Source organism: Balearica regulorum, chromosome Z, assembly GCF_011004875.1.
Source record: "Balearica regulorum gibbericeps isolate bBalReg1 chromosome Z, bBalReg1.pri, whole genome shotgun sequence".
Classification (NCBI taxonomy): domain Eukaryota; kingdom Metazoa; phylum Chordata; class Aves; order Gruiformes; family Gruidae; genus Balearica; species Balearica regulorum.
The window spans coordinates 40,390,210-40,405,036 of record NC_046220.1 but is presented as its reverse complement, the minus strand read 5'-3'; the positions used below and the strand labels follow the sequence as shown (position 1 = coordinate 40,405,036).

Sequence of the window (14,827 nt, the reverse complement as noted above, 5' to 3'; positions counted from 1 at the left end):
TTACTATCCAAGTTTTCCTGCTATTTGCTAGCATAGCAGCTCTCCTGTTAGCTCCAAGAATGGACTACAATTTGACTGGATTTGTGCAACCTTAGGTGCAAGATACTCTTTGAATGAGGCTGGTTTTGGAGACACATTTAGGTATTGACTTAACTTACAATTTTCCTTTTCCTTAATCTTTTTTGTAGAGTACACTGAGATCCACCACTAAACAATATTATATATTGTCTCTCTCTCTCCATCTCTTCAGTCACTTTTTATGCATCCTCTAAATCTCACGCCCTTCCTCAGTTGTTCTTCCATCATTAGTGTCTTCTCCTTCACAGGGTAGCTTTTTTTTTTTTTTCACATTAGGTGATGTCTATTTCACCAGCTGATCCTTTTTTCTCATTCCCTTCCCAGCACACATAACAAGTCTTTCCTTCTCACAGATAGGCTATGATTGTAATTTGAATAATGACTTATCTATGACTCCTTGGCCAGGGCCAGGGAAGTAACTGCAAGGTCAGCTGCCTGTTGCTGAGTCACTTCTCAGTATTTCAACATTTGAAGAGCACAACTACTCTTACCTTCCTCAGCCAAAATCAACACCTGTACAGCAGCTGGTGGATCCTGAAAAAGTGAGGTGAGGATCACATATTTCTTAATATAATTGCTAATTAAGAATTACTATTTTTCTCCTAGGCAGTGTACAAGAAAGCAGAAATATGGAGCATGCTTTTGATCACACAAGGCAGGCAGTTTCTCTGCCCCTGAATATTGTCTCCTTCACTGATTCTTTCATCAGCTTTTGCAGCTGAGGTCTGATATGCATCACTGCTACAGGAAACCCAGATAGCTATTTGGCAAAAATATGTATGTTGGTGGGCAGATGTATCAGAAGATAAAAATATCTTAGGCAACTCAGATGTCGTAGCGGTGATCAATACAATTTTTATCACTGATATTTGTGAAGAATAAGATGACCGAACAGTAAGGACTTGTGATGCAGGTTCTTCAGGCATGTTACCATACCTTGAAACATGCTACATCACAAAAGATCAAAGTGAGTCCTGACATTATCTCCTTCAGTCTTGAAGACAAAATTGAATGTTTAAATCCACAGTTCATTGTTTTCCCTGATTTTCCCCTTCCATTGGTACCAATGCGATGTGATTTCAGTGAGACCACTGAAAACACAGCAATGTAAAACTAGTATCTGAAGTTTCAGCCAAGCCCAGCTGCTGTAATTAATGCTTATTATTACTGGCAGTGATAAATAATAAACAGAGATGCTTGAAAAATGCCAGTTCTTTTTTAATCAGAAAATTAAATAATATTTTAATTGAAAGCAGAATTTAAAAGGAAATTAAATGAAGAGCAGTTTTTGGAAACATTTCTGGTGAAAAACTTTATTTTTTGAAAACATCAGACCCAAAACCTTGTGCTAAAAGTGCTTTCTTTCTTTCTTTCTCTGGTTAGGTATAAATAAGTTATTTTTTGACCAAGAAAGATTTTCTAATTAGGAATGAATGGGCTTATCTCATCAAAGGTACAATCAGAAAATTTCAACCATTCATGCTGAATCATGAGGCCCCTGGGCCCTTATGAGCCTCCCTGTCCCTGCCTGCATCTTTCCCCCACCCCCCTTCCCCAACCCTCCCCGACCCTGGGACCTTCCCCATCTTCCCACGGCCCTGGACCCCATGTCGGCCCCCCAGGGCCATCAGCTGCTGCCCCAGCAGTGCCAATGTCACAGCAGGGATGGTCTCCAGCTCCTCACAGCCCTGCGCTGCTTGGCCATGGGACAACACTAACAGTAAGCAGGAATACTGCCATCGATACCAAGCAGCGGGCATAAAAAAAAGTGAGCCACCATCAGCAAGCAAAAGTGGAACAGCTGTAAATCAATCACTCATGGCGACTGCACGGTGAGCGTCTGCGTGCATGTGGATCTATTTATCTCTAGCACTTGCACGGACGTGGAGAAGAAGAGATATTCTGTACTAGAAAAATGCAGACTACATATTTTTTTTTTTTTTTATTCTCCTTGCCCTTTTCCAAGGAAAAACATAAGCATGAGTAACGTTAGCTCTGCACACTTTCCTTGGTACAAATGAGATGCTGTCCTAGCACTGTTGTTTCTCGTCCTGTGTCGAGTCATGCAGTGTAGATACTTTATCCTGCCTGTGTCTCTGCTGTAAGACCACAGATCATGTTATCACTTTACAAATATAGCATATTAGTACATCTGGAAGGCTAGTCACGCTGTGGGGTTCAAACAGGTCTGGCTGGCCGTGAGCTATGCTGCTGATATAAACAACCTCAGTGTCCCAAATTGAATAACCGCAGAGCACACTCGGGAGCTCTGGACAATCGTGTTCTTTAGTAGTAGGTAAGTGACAGTTTTGCTGATTATCGTGTTTCTTCAGATGTGTGGGGTCAAGGTTGGAAATAGCAGAGAAAGTAAGAAGTCATTATCAAGTCTTTGTTGCTGCTACCATGCTGTGGATTTTTAAATGATAATGTATATGGGAAAAATAGCTGAATCACGGAGCCTTAGTCCAAAGTGGTGCGTTTGCTGCATACCTTTAAAGACAGTAAGATTCATCCCATATATAGTTCCTCTAAGTAGATTTACACCCATGACAAATCCAAACTTTATAATTTAGGAAAGCTTTCAAGACTCAGTCCGTGACTCAGTTGTAATAAACCCTTGCTATTACATCGCAAGGACGTGTGCTGGAGTGAGAATGATTTTCAATAAAAAAATGGTTGGAGAAGTTGGTCATTTATCTTTGTTGTCTGTCAAAATTTAGAGTGGAATTTAAAAAGAGTTATAGAACTTCAGTTTCTGAAGGCCACTTACAGCTAATCTAACTGGTATAGAACATCTAGCCTGCTAAATCTTTTGTGAACAAAACCTATCATTTAAAGTCAAATATTGTCATTGTTGTTGTTGCTGTTGCTACCATAAGTATTTATGTGCTGTCTATCACTGACATGTTACTTTCTCTAGGCTAAAAGGTACTGACCAGCTCTCTTCCTCTCAACAGTAGTTAAGTGAGCACCTTTTCAAGGATCAGTGATGGATGATAATGCCCATTAGCTGAAGAGGTAGATCCTACCAAAGAGTTTCATCCACTTTGCTTTTCTCAGACAGAGGGTGAAGGTGGGGAATTATTCCAAGGAGGACGTCCAGCTATCCATGCCACCTGTGTCTCCTATCCACAGGCATGGAAAGGTTTTGTGTGGAAAGGCTAAAGACACAGTTGTGGTAACAGAAGGGAGTGATAAAATATGGCTGCCACCTCATGACTCTGTGGTGGGGTTTGGACCATTTGAGCTAAAATGACTTTGCTGCTGGAGTAGTTGAAAGCAGCATCTTCTCTTGCTTATCTAAATTGTCTGCCATATCTTCTTAAATCACAGAATTTGTCTGCTTATGAACTGGCTATGAGCATTTTACTCAACGTATGAGTAAATTTATCTTGTATCAAAACTGGAAAAAGGGCTAGGAGGCTTGATGCTGTGGGTCAGACGTAGGCTTTTGTTCTCCTTCTGCAGTAGAGGAAGGTGCGGGTGATAGGACTGGATTTTTACATCTGACCATGGAAAATGGACCCCTGGGAGCAAAAGGAAATGACCAAAATTTTGAGGGTCTTTTTGGCTAGGTTCAGGTAGGACAGGGAGCCTAAAATAACATTTATGATGCTGTTATCCACATAGATAACTTCAGAGGCTGGACCCTGTACACAAAAGGTAACGGTAGTAGCCTCACTTCCGGGGGATGGTCCAGGTCCATTAACCTTAAGACAAATGAGAATAAGTCAATGAAATGTTACGCTAAAAAACCGGATGGCATAAAACAGGTCTGAGAAACCTGAGACTGTAATTTTATGCTTAATTAAGATAATCTAATTGTATATGGAAGCCTCCATGTTTTGTTCAGTGGCACTGAGTGCAATTTTATTTGCCATGGGTCTTTGTGTATGAGTGATTAAGTGGGGTTTCTCTAAACATTTCTTAGCACAGGCTTGAGCTTTCCCAGGACTCGTCTACTACCTAAGACAATTGTTTTCAGCTGCTGACTACAGCTACACTCAGAGACTCAACCACCTTTAAAAATATGTAACACACTTTTGAGCTTACTGTTTGTCGTTTGACAAGAAGCAGGCTTAAAGTACATGCACATTTCAAACACATCAGCCCTCCCTCAATCTTATGAGAATTAGCTATCTCTTCAGCAACGCCCAGTGAAAAAAAAAAGAAAGAAAGGATTTATGTCACAGATGTCAGTCCAGTGTTTCATTAGCTTCATTGTCAGTGGAAGAATCACTTTGAATAATTAGTCAGCTTACTGAAGTGCTAGGGGAATACATCTGTAATAAATCCCCTTGCACATGTAACATCTATCATGCTTGATGGCAAACATATTAGTGCTACAAGAGTTGAGGAAGTATAAGGAATATTGTAATTCAGCTGCTAATTAATCCATAATTAAAGACCTAATTAATGAATAACCCTGTGAAAAATTGTCTAAAAATCAAGATGTGAATACTGCAGTGATAAAGAAGAATCTTGTTTGTGAGACTTGTTAATTTACATCCAGAATAGGAATTGATTAATGAAAAGTGTCAGGAAGACATTGTGCTACAGCACTGGACAAAGAGAAATGTGCATATAAAAATGTGTGGAAACCAAGCTCAGCCTTTGCATATCTATATTCACATATCTTTGTAATTTTATGATGTTCATAGTTATTTCTACCTGAAGTATAAGGAGTAGGTTAAGAGAAGACATATTTGCTCTCTTAGCTGTGGTATGTAAAAAGCAGAAAACTCAAAAGGAACTTGATTCATCAGAGCATTCAGGATTAAGCCCCATGATATGCAAAGACACTAATTTCTGAAATTAACCTCAGTGAAAGCTGGACTATTTAATAGCTTGAAAGTGTCACTGTCTCTGTTTATCTAGGAGCCGGCTGGCTGAGACTGGGCTCTTGAGAGAGCAGGAGGGAACATTTCAAACTCCTAAAACATCTGGGCTTAAGTCCAGGTGTCAGGACTGCTTTCTCCAGCCCTGGAGCAGCTTGTCCCTTTCCTCTTCTATTTATTCCACGGTGCAGCTGCATTTGCTGGATCTCTGTGGACCCAGGCCTTCAGGGGGGCACCCGCTGTGATCCATAGCATTGCCCGGCCCGCGTGCTCCCCAGGACCCAGCCATCACATGCATGCATATATGATCTGAAGCACAATCTAACTTGGATCCCCGACCCAAAACTCTGTCAAATCTGCACAGTCGGCAAGTCTAGTGACAGACAAACCAGCCAAACTAGCAGGGAGGATAATTCCCTGTTGGTGTAAAACAACAAGATTGTTACTGGCAGCAAGACTAGGTAGGGAAGAGAAGCTTCCCGCTTTGCAGCCCTCTTCCACTCCCTAAGTGGCACAGGGAAGCACTACCCCACTTACAAGCTGTGCACAGTTAGCACAATATAGTTGTATACTATGAACATTGTCATCATTTCTATTGCTCTTTCAATCACAGCATGTTTCTGTAATTTAATCTTTCCTTGATAACACAAAAAATTTGTTCAGTTGCTATCCAAATGTCAGATTTTCTTTGAATTATTTAAAGACTTGTGAGATAAATGACTTGATGATTCTGAAGCACAGTGTGAGTGAGCTTATTTCCTAAGAAATTATTTGCAGGATTGGTAGGAAATATGTTCACCCACATTTCCCCCTATGTAATCCTGCCAGTAATATTCATAAGATTGCAGCAGATCTCCCACAGTGGTTATCTGAAAGAAAAAGGACCCAGGTGAATGAGGCTGTTAAACAAATTGAAGAAACCAAAACATTAATAATTTTGTAAGTCATGTAAAGCAGCAACAAAGGAAAGCACACACAGTGCTGTTATTGAGAGCAATCAGGCCCCCTATGTACTCACGAGGGCTGTAATGGAGACTAATATTGGCTGTGTCTCTAGTATCGAAACTATGTTGGACATCTTCCAGACTCAAGAGAAGACACAGGTCTTGTTCTACAGAATACACTGTGCACAGGCGAGTTGGCCAGCATTAACACTGATGCCAGCTATGTTCAGAAGAGACTATAGTATAGTAAAGCCAATATAATTTTGGCTTATGACTGGCTGTACCCAAACCACTCCAGACAAGACAGAAATAATGTTGGTAAACAGGGAGGAACTGTAGAAGCGTTGGTACTGTTGAAGGCCACAGTCATCATATCTAAGAACACTTCACCCTTGTGCACCAATACTTTCCAAAGAAGACCTTGCCTTGTCTTTAATCTTTTGTAGTATGCTCCTCAGTGCATCTATACATTGATACATCTCAGATGCTAAGATGAGAGCAGAAAGGCTACAAACTGTTCATTTGATGAAGCTGCTGATTTGAAGAGCACTTCTTCTCTGTGGAAGGCCTTCTGTCTGGAATGCAGCATTACTTTCAGCTTATGTATCCTTAAACAGTTTGCTTCTCAAAGATCAGGCAGACAATGGCATCTTGTGATGCAAGCACAGGTAACTGAAATGCAACTCCTTGAGCATTAAACACCAGGAGCTGCCGAAAGGCAGTCCATTTTAAAACCCGGTTGCCGATTGTTCCTCCATATTCCAGGCTGGTTACACTTCCAGACGTATTGCAACTCATCATTTCCCCCTTTTTATTAAGCCCAGGGGAAAAAAAAAAAAGAAAAAGAAAAAAGAGTCAAATGCCTGCTCTGGGTTCAGAGGCCAAGTGGGAACTAATACAAGTCAGTGTTCATGAGATCACTGACTGCTGTCTAATATGGCAGTGGAAACATCTGACAGGTCTGTGGCAGAGCTGTAAACAAGGGATGCAGATATCAGTAGCTGAAGGGAGCAAGGGTATTTAAGGGGTATCATACTAAATCTCTCTAGTTTTACTGGTGGATTGACATGGTGTGAAGTATGCATATCTTTGTAGCAACGATATGAATAACAATAAATAGAAAAATCTGAAGATTATAGACATTACAAGGCAGACATCTTTTTCGTTCTGCAGTTTTTCAACACTTTACTGAATAGATTCTGGTCTAGAGCTCCTGGATACTCCTACTATTTAAAGAATAGAGTCGGAAGTAGATGCTAGAGAACTGACTGCATACCTTTAGGTGAATTTATACGATAAAATAAAATAAAAGATAATATAAATGATAAAATAAAAATCCATGCAGATACTTAAGCAGATGCTTTTACTAGCAATAACATTTGGCATTAATGTTATGGCATTTCAATGAAAACATATAATGAGTATTATCACTAAGATTTTGCTATTTTTGCCCCATAATCCTCCAAATGGTTAGGGGTGCCAATATCCTTATACACATATGGACTGTGTTTGATTTTAATAGGCCTATTTATATATACAGTTAAATGAATAAAATTTTTGCAGGGTTGTAAAGGAACAGTGTTGTTTTCTTTTTAAGACTGGAAATCTCACAGAAGTGTCTGTAAAGGTATACATCCCTGCATGCAGGGATAGCTCATGGCAATCAGAGCCCTAAATCCAAATACTGATAGCAAAAGAGTGCTCTTAATGTGAGCAAGAGCTTCTTCTTCATTTCAGCTGGCCCAGAGGGGTGGTGGATTTTTAAATTCACCTGGAAAGAAGTAAAGATGGATTTCAGTGTTGAGATGGGGTCTGCAGTAGGGCAAGGTTGAGAAAGTTGCTTAGGACAGTTGCTTGGTAGGGTGCTTTAGTGAAGGCACAGGACTTAGGAGCGGTGAAACTGAGAAAAGTTTGTAGGTCGTAGTATCTGGGACTGGAAGTATAGCCCTGAGGAGAAATATGAATTTGTGGTTTAGAATAGTTATAAAGATTCTTATGAGTCCCGTGTTGATGAAAACTGGGACAAGGTTGAAGATGACCTAACCTATTAGTGGAGAAAGAGAAGATGTTGCGAAGGCCATGGTGTTCAAATGGATTGTTTTTTTGAAGATAAGTGGGTTTTTTTTCTTCTCCCTCATCTTAAGAAAAGTATAAAGAGAGAGAGGGATTGAAGCAAAGGGAGACTTCTGTCTTCTGCTATTAGTGCAATTTTTTCTGGTTAGAAAATCTAGAATTACTTTGCCAACTACTGCAAATGCTTAACATCAAAAAAGCTCTTTTTTATTGTAGAATTAATTACTTAAAATATATATGACTTAAAAATATTGTCTTAAATGTAATGTGTAGCTGCTTATGAAGGGAAAATCTTGCAATCATTTTTAAAAAAAGAAATCTATCCTGAATAGCCAGTTTGTTTCTGAGCTAACCATTATGGGAAAGATAAGAAATCAGACTGACTTCCCAGTATGTTGCCTTTTAAGGATATTAATTAAGGCCTTGTAGATTACTTCTTGGGAGGTGTAAATGGCTAGGGATAAGATTATTTGCTTCCGTAGACACAAACAACTACTTTCTCCACAAGTGATTCTCTTGTAAATGACATCTTTGCCTCCTCTTTATGTTCCTGAATCCCTTTTCTCCTGGAAAGCACTGTGCTTTCATTATCATACATTACTAAAGAGCCTTGCTTTTGTGATCTATTTCACTAATAACTCATAAGACTGAATGAGTGTTATAACCATGCATCATCTAAGAAAGGTGTGCTGATGATCTACAGTGTAATTTAGATTAGATGTATATGTCACCCAAGGAAGATGGCATTAAGCTGCAAACTCAGTGTAGTTATGAATTAGGGCCTTGCAGATGCAAGTGATAGTTGCTTTTGAGGTCAGGACTTGTCCTTAATGAAAGCAAGTTGCCTGTTTCTTGGGTGAGAAATAACTTGAGTATGGTTTTTCTTTTTAACTTGCTGCCCTATTAGTGAATTAGGTAAACCTCACAAGTATGACCAAGGCTTGTCCTTAACGAGCATGTGTAAGTATGGGGTGTGAAAGGAGCAATGCTGAATTGCAAAAGGATGGGGAAATTGGAAGAGGAAACGGGCTGAAATATGTGTAGATTTGGGTGAATAACCATGTGACTGCTTTGAGCAGTGCAGTTGGACTAGGTGACCTCCAGAAGACCTTTCCAACCTTCCTGGTGCTGTGATTTCTGACAATGGGTAAAATGCTAATACTGATTACCTGTGAAGAGCCAAAGTATGGGAGGGAACACAGTTGAAGGGAAGAAGTTAGAAATAAGCCTATAATGAGACATTTCTTTAGCCAAATGTAACTTCCCACCTGTGACTAATAGATGATAGCTTTGGGTTTTCTTGTGCAGGCCTAACCTGATCATTGGAAGAAAGCAACTGCTGTATGTGAACTTGAACAAGTACAGCCCTATGTATTTCTAGAAATGAAAATTATTATTTCCAGCTGCCACTTCTGTCACAAATTCTTGCCATGCATGAGTAAACATCCTGAAGAACCTACATTTAGGATCAGATAAGTCTAGTTTCTGCCAGCTTGCCAGGCGCTCTTTTCTGGGCAACATCTCATCATCAGGAAAATGATGGTGTCTGAACTTGGGGAAATACACGTTTTGCCATCATGCTTAATACTTCATGCCCATTTTTTGGACTTGGATATGGGGTAAAGCAACAGCCCTGTGACCGTTGTTGGATGACCTTTTTGGAGCTGCAGATAGCAACAAAGTTTCATGTTTGTCCTGATGAATATTTCTAAAGCCTTAGCCACCCTGTGATCTGCTCAGGATTTATGGCTTTGCTCCTTTTGAAGAGATTAGTCCTGACGAGTTATGATGGACACCTCTCACGTCCCACCCACCTTCCTCTGCTTAGTTTTACCAATGAAGAAAAGCCCTGATGCATTGCAGCCTAATCCAATACCCGGATAAAAGCTGCACAAATTTTTCCAACCTGAGTGTCTAATAAATCAGTGTCTCAATAAAGAACAGATGACTTAACCTGGGAGACAGGAAGGTGGGGAACAAGTCAAGGAAATAGAGTACTTTCACAGTTTATTCAGACTTTGTGTTGATTAAGGCCATCTAGTTCCAACAGAGGTCAAGTGTCCAGCTGCCACTTCACTGTCTCTCAGCAATTCAGCTCCTGCAATAGCCCTTCTACCAAAACACACTGCTATGAATTGGTCTATTAAAATGAATTAGATCCTGTAGAGTCACTGCTGGACTGCAGCTACTGTGAGGGAGAAGTCCTTGTCACTGGGTTTCTTGATTTGGGCAGTGGAGGAGAATGTTTTATTTTTTCAGTAAACAGTTTCCTGTAAATTATTAGTGAATATGTTTTAGAAGGTACAGCAGATTATAGATAAACCTTTCCACTGAGAATAAGGTCACCATTCTTATTACACTGCTATTAATGGGGTTTTGACTTGGCTGTTGTCAGCAGACTGCTCGAAACTACTTTTGCCTCAATGTTAGTGCTTGTAAAGTTAAACAAGCAATAGAGGCAGCTTTATGAACAGCAAAAGTAGCAGTTCATATAAACATCCTAAGATACAGAAGACTATTTCATAGAAAAATACTGGTTTCTGACCAGTCTCCATAAGAGTGTTTCTGACTGAGATGACAAGGTGGACAGGCAGGAATGTTTCCTCTTGGTGTACCTATGCATAATCCTTTTTAGTCCATGCTGTGCATTTTCCAGAGGACATGAGGGTGTTTTGCTGACTCAGAAGAAATTATTCCTTTATGTGTTACATATTATAGAGAAATGTATAGGTGAAAGGGGGTGAAAGAGAAAAGGGACAGTTACAAAGTTACAAGAGGAAAAATGCAGAGGAGAGAGTAATTTCCCCCTTCCTCCTCAGTATTATAATGGAAGGACAGATAATAAACAGCCCCAGTTGACAGAGGTAGAGCTTGGGAAAAAACATCACAGTAAGGTCTGAGGAAAAAGTAACAGATGCAAGCTTGAAAACACCCAGTAAAGGAAGGGGCAGATTGCTTTTTAAATGATCAGTAGATGGTCCACCAGGGTCTTTTCTTTTCTTTTCTTTTCTTTTCTTTTCTTTTCTTTTCTTTTCTTTTCTTTTCTTTTCTTTTCTTTTCTTTTCTTTTCTTTTCTTTTCTTTTCTTTTCTTTTCTTTTCTTTTCTTTTCTTTTCTTTTCTTTTCTTTTCTTTTCTTTTCTTTTCTTTTCTTTTCTTTTCTTTTCTTTTCTTTTCTTTTCTTTTCTTTTCTTTTCTTTTCTTTTCTTTTCTTTTCTTTCCTTTCCTTTCCTTTCCTTTCCTTTCCTTTCCTTTTCTTTTCTCTCTTCTCTTCTCTTCTCTTCTCTTCTCTTCTCTTCTCTTCTCTTCTCTTCTCTTCTCTTCTCTTCTCTTCTCTTCTCTTCTCTTCTCTTCTCTTCTCTTCTCTTCTCTTCTCTTTTCTCTTCCCTTCCCTTCCCTTCCCTTCCCTTCCCTTCCCTTCCCTTCCCTTCCCTTCCCTTCCCTTCCCTTCCCTTCCCTTCCCTTCCCTTCCCTTCCCTTCCCTTCCCTTCCCTTCCCTTCCCTTCCCTTCCCTTCCCTTCCCTTCCCTTCCCTTCCCTTCCCTTCCCTTCCCCTTCCCCTTCCCCTTCCCCTTCCCCTTCCCCTTCCCCTTCCCCTTCCCCTTCCCTTCCCCTTCCCCTTCCCCTTCCCCTTCCCTTCCCCTTCCCCTTCCCCTTCCCCTTCCCCTTCCCCTTCCCCTTCCCCTTCCCCTTCCCCTTCCCTTCCCTTCCCTTCCCTTCCCTTCCCTTCCCTTCCCTTCCCTTCCCTTCCCTTCCCTTCCCTTCCCTTCCCTTCCCTTCCCTTCCCTTCCCTTCCCTTCCCTTCCCTTCCCTTTTCCTTTTTTCCTTTTCCTTTTTTCCTTTTCCTTTTTTCCTTTTCCTTTTCCTTTTCTTTCCTGTGAAATAAATGTGGTATCTAATGAACTCTCAAGCAAAGTTTAAGTAACTGATTTTCCTTTTCTCTGCTTTTATCTTGGTAGAAGCAATTATTTTTAAAAAGCTTTGAACTTTGTTTTATAAGACTTGTTTGCAGTGGATCAGCAGCAAAGAAGTAAGCATGACAGAAGTCCTCTGTAAATGATCTAGCTGCATTTCATGAAAACCAGTGTATTGTGATGATTGTACCCTGACCAGTGACTCCAGGCAAGAGAGTACAGTTTTACCTACTTGATCAAGATTTGTATCTGTACTTGCCTTAGCGATTTAGTAGGTGATTCATTTCCTTTGTTGGTAATGAACCATTGCTAGAGTTTAGTAAGGAACACTATGTTGCCAGTCACGCTGTGTTTCACAAGATGTAAATCTGAGGTCTTCATCTTTTGTGGTTGTTAAGGATACCACAGCATGGCTTTTTCCATGAGTAAGAAGAAGGTAGTGTTCATATTGGGTCAAGCTTAAGCACCATGCCTGCTAAAAAAAATGAGAGCTTTGTCATGGACTTCAGGAGGGGCAAGGTTCCTGCAAGAAGTTTCTGCGGTTTTAACGAAATATGGAAAGCTTGGCAAGTTAGGGTCCAGTTCAGCTCAGTTCTTTTAACTGCACGGGACATAATACATTGATACTAAACCTTCAATTGTTGCAAGGTAATTCTATGCATACTAATAAATGGGGACCATGTGTTCTCAAACCTTAGGTCTCTCTGACTTAGGTTAAGTTTTCATTGTATGTTACAGGGCTTGTCTTTCAATACCTTTCACAAGGCATTGCTGTGCAAACACTGGAAATTCTCAAATTCAAGTAGAACACAATAGCTTGGATGCATAAAGATCAATACATGAGAAGCTAAGATAAAATGCTTGTGCATGATTTACAATGAATGTAATAATGGAATTCAGGATCCTCAGGGCAGCAAGCTTACTACCCTGGACTTCAGGAGAGCAGCCTTTGGCCTCTTCAGGGATCTGCTTGGTAGAATACCATGGGACCAAGCCCTGGAAGGAAGAGGGGCCCAAGACAGCTGGCTAATATTCAAGGGTCACCTCCTCCAAGCTCAGGAGCAACGCATCCCAACAAAGAGGAAGTCAAGCAAATCCACCAAGAGGCCCCCGTGGATGAACAAGGAGCTCCTGGGCAAAGTCAAACAAAAAAAGGAAGCCTACAGAGGGTGGAAGCAAGGGCAGGTAGCCTGGGAAGAATACAGAGAAACTGTCCTAGCAGCCAAGGAGCAGGTTAGGAAAACCAAAGCCCTGATAGAAATTAGTCTGGCCAGGGATGTCAAGGACAACAAGAAAAGCTTCTATAGGTATGTTAGTGAGAAAAGGAGGAAAAGGGAAAATGTGGGTCCCCTCCGGAATGAAACGGGTGACCTGGTTACCCAGGATATGGAGAAGGCTGAGGTACTCAATGACTTCTTTGCCTCAGTCTTCACTGGCAAATGCTTGAGCCACGCTGCCCAGGTTGCAGAAGGCAGGGACTGGGAGAATGCAGAACCACCCACTGTAGGAGAAGATCAGGTTCGAGAATATCTAAGGAACCTGAAGATGCACAAGTCCATGGGACCTGATGAGTTGCATCTGTGGGTCTTGAGGGAACAGTCCAGGCTACTCTCCATCATATTTGAGGAGTCCTGGCAGTCTGGCAAAGTTCCCGCCGACTGGAAGAGGGGGAACATAACCCCCATATTTAAGAAGGGTAAAAAGGAAGACCCAGGGAACTACAGGCTGGTCAGTCTCACCTCCGTGCCTGGCAAGATTATGGAACAGACTCTCCTGGAGACTATACTCAGGCACACGGAAGATTAGGAGGTGATTGGTGACAGCCAGCACGGCTTCACTAAGGGCAAATTGTGCCTGACAAACTTGGTGGCCTTCTATGATGGGGTTACAGTGTCAGTGGATAAGGGAAGGGCAAGTGACATCATCTACCTGGCCTTGTGCAAGGCATTTGACACTGTCCCGCACGACATCCTTGTGTCTAAATTGGAGAGACATGGATTCGATGGATGGACCACGCGGTGGATAAGGAATTGGTTGGATGGTCACATTCAAAGAGTTGAGGTCAACAGCTCAATGTCCAAGTGGAGAACGGTGACGAGTGGCGTTCCTCAGGGGTCGGTACTGGGACCGGCACTGTTCAACATCTTTGTCGGCGACACGGACAATGGGATCGAGTGCACCCTCAGCAAGTTTGCCGACGACACCAAGCTGTGTGGTGTGGTCGACACGCTGGAGGGAAGGGATGCCATCCAGAGGGACCTTGACAGGCTGGAGAGGTGGGCCCGTGTGAACCACATGAAGTTCAGCAAGGCCAAGTGCAAGGTCCTGCATGTGGGTCAGTGCAATCCCAAGCATGACTATAGGCTGGGCAAGGAATGGATTGAAAGCAGCCCCGAGGAGAAGGACTTGGAGGTATTGATTGATGAGCTCAACATGAGCCGGCAGTGTGCGCTTGCAGCCCTGAAAGCCAACCGTGTCCTGGGCTGCATCAAAAGAAGTGTGACCAGCAGGTCGAGGGAGGTGATCCTGCCCCTCTACTCTGCTCTTGTGAGACCCCACCTGGAGTACTGCGTCCAGCTCTGGGGGCCCCAGTACAAGAAAGACATAGAGCTGTTGGAGCGAGTCCAGACGAGGGCCACAAAGATGATCAGAGGGCTGGAGCACCTCTCCTCTGAGGACAGGCTGAGAGAGTTGGGCTTGTTCAGCCTGGAGAAGAGAAAGCTCCGAGGAGACCTAATTGTGGCTTTCCAGTACCTGAAGGGTCTTACAGGAAAAGATGGTGAGGGACTGTTTGTCGGGGAGTGTAGTGACAGGACAAGGGGTAATGGGTTTAAGCTGAAGGAGGGTCGATTTAGATTAGATGTTAGAAAGAAATTCTTTACTGTTAGAGTGCTGAGGTACTGGAACAGGTTGCCCAGAGAGGTTGTGGATGCCCCATCCCTGGAAGTGTTCAACGCCAGGCTGGATGGGGCTTTGAGCAACG

At 41.9% G+C, this 14,827-nt stretch overlaps 1 protein-coding gene across 5 annotated transcripts in view; it reads left to right on the top strand.

The window, feature by feature from the left end:
• The first annotated feature begins 2,264 nt into the window (after nt 1-2,264).
• LRRC2 (leucine rich repeat containing 2) overlaps nt 2,265-14,827 on the top strand; it is a 73,617-nt gene continuing 61,054 nt past the window's right edge. The window contains exons 1-3 of one of the 5 annotated variants that reach the window (XM_075739543.1): nt 2,274-2,374; nt 3,036-3,151; nt 6,307-6,528. In XM_075739543.1, coding sequence (XP_075595658.1) covers nt 6,517-6,528 — 12 coding nt within the window. In that variant the 5' untranslated portion in view covers nt 2,274-2,374; nt 3,036-3,151; nt 6,307-6,516. Of the gene's footprint in view, nt 2,375-3,035; nt 3,152-6,306; nt 6,529-14,827 lie in introns of all 5 variants that reach the window. The other 4 variants (XM_075739545.1, XM_075739546.1, XM_075739548.1 and 1 more) reach the window with 4 other exon arrangements.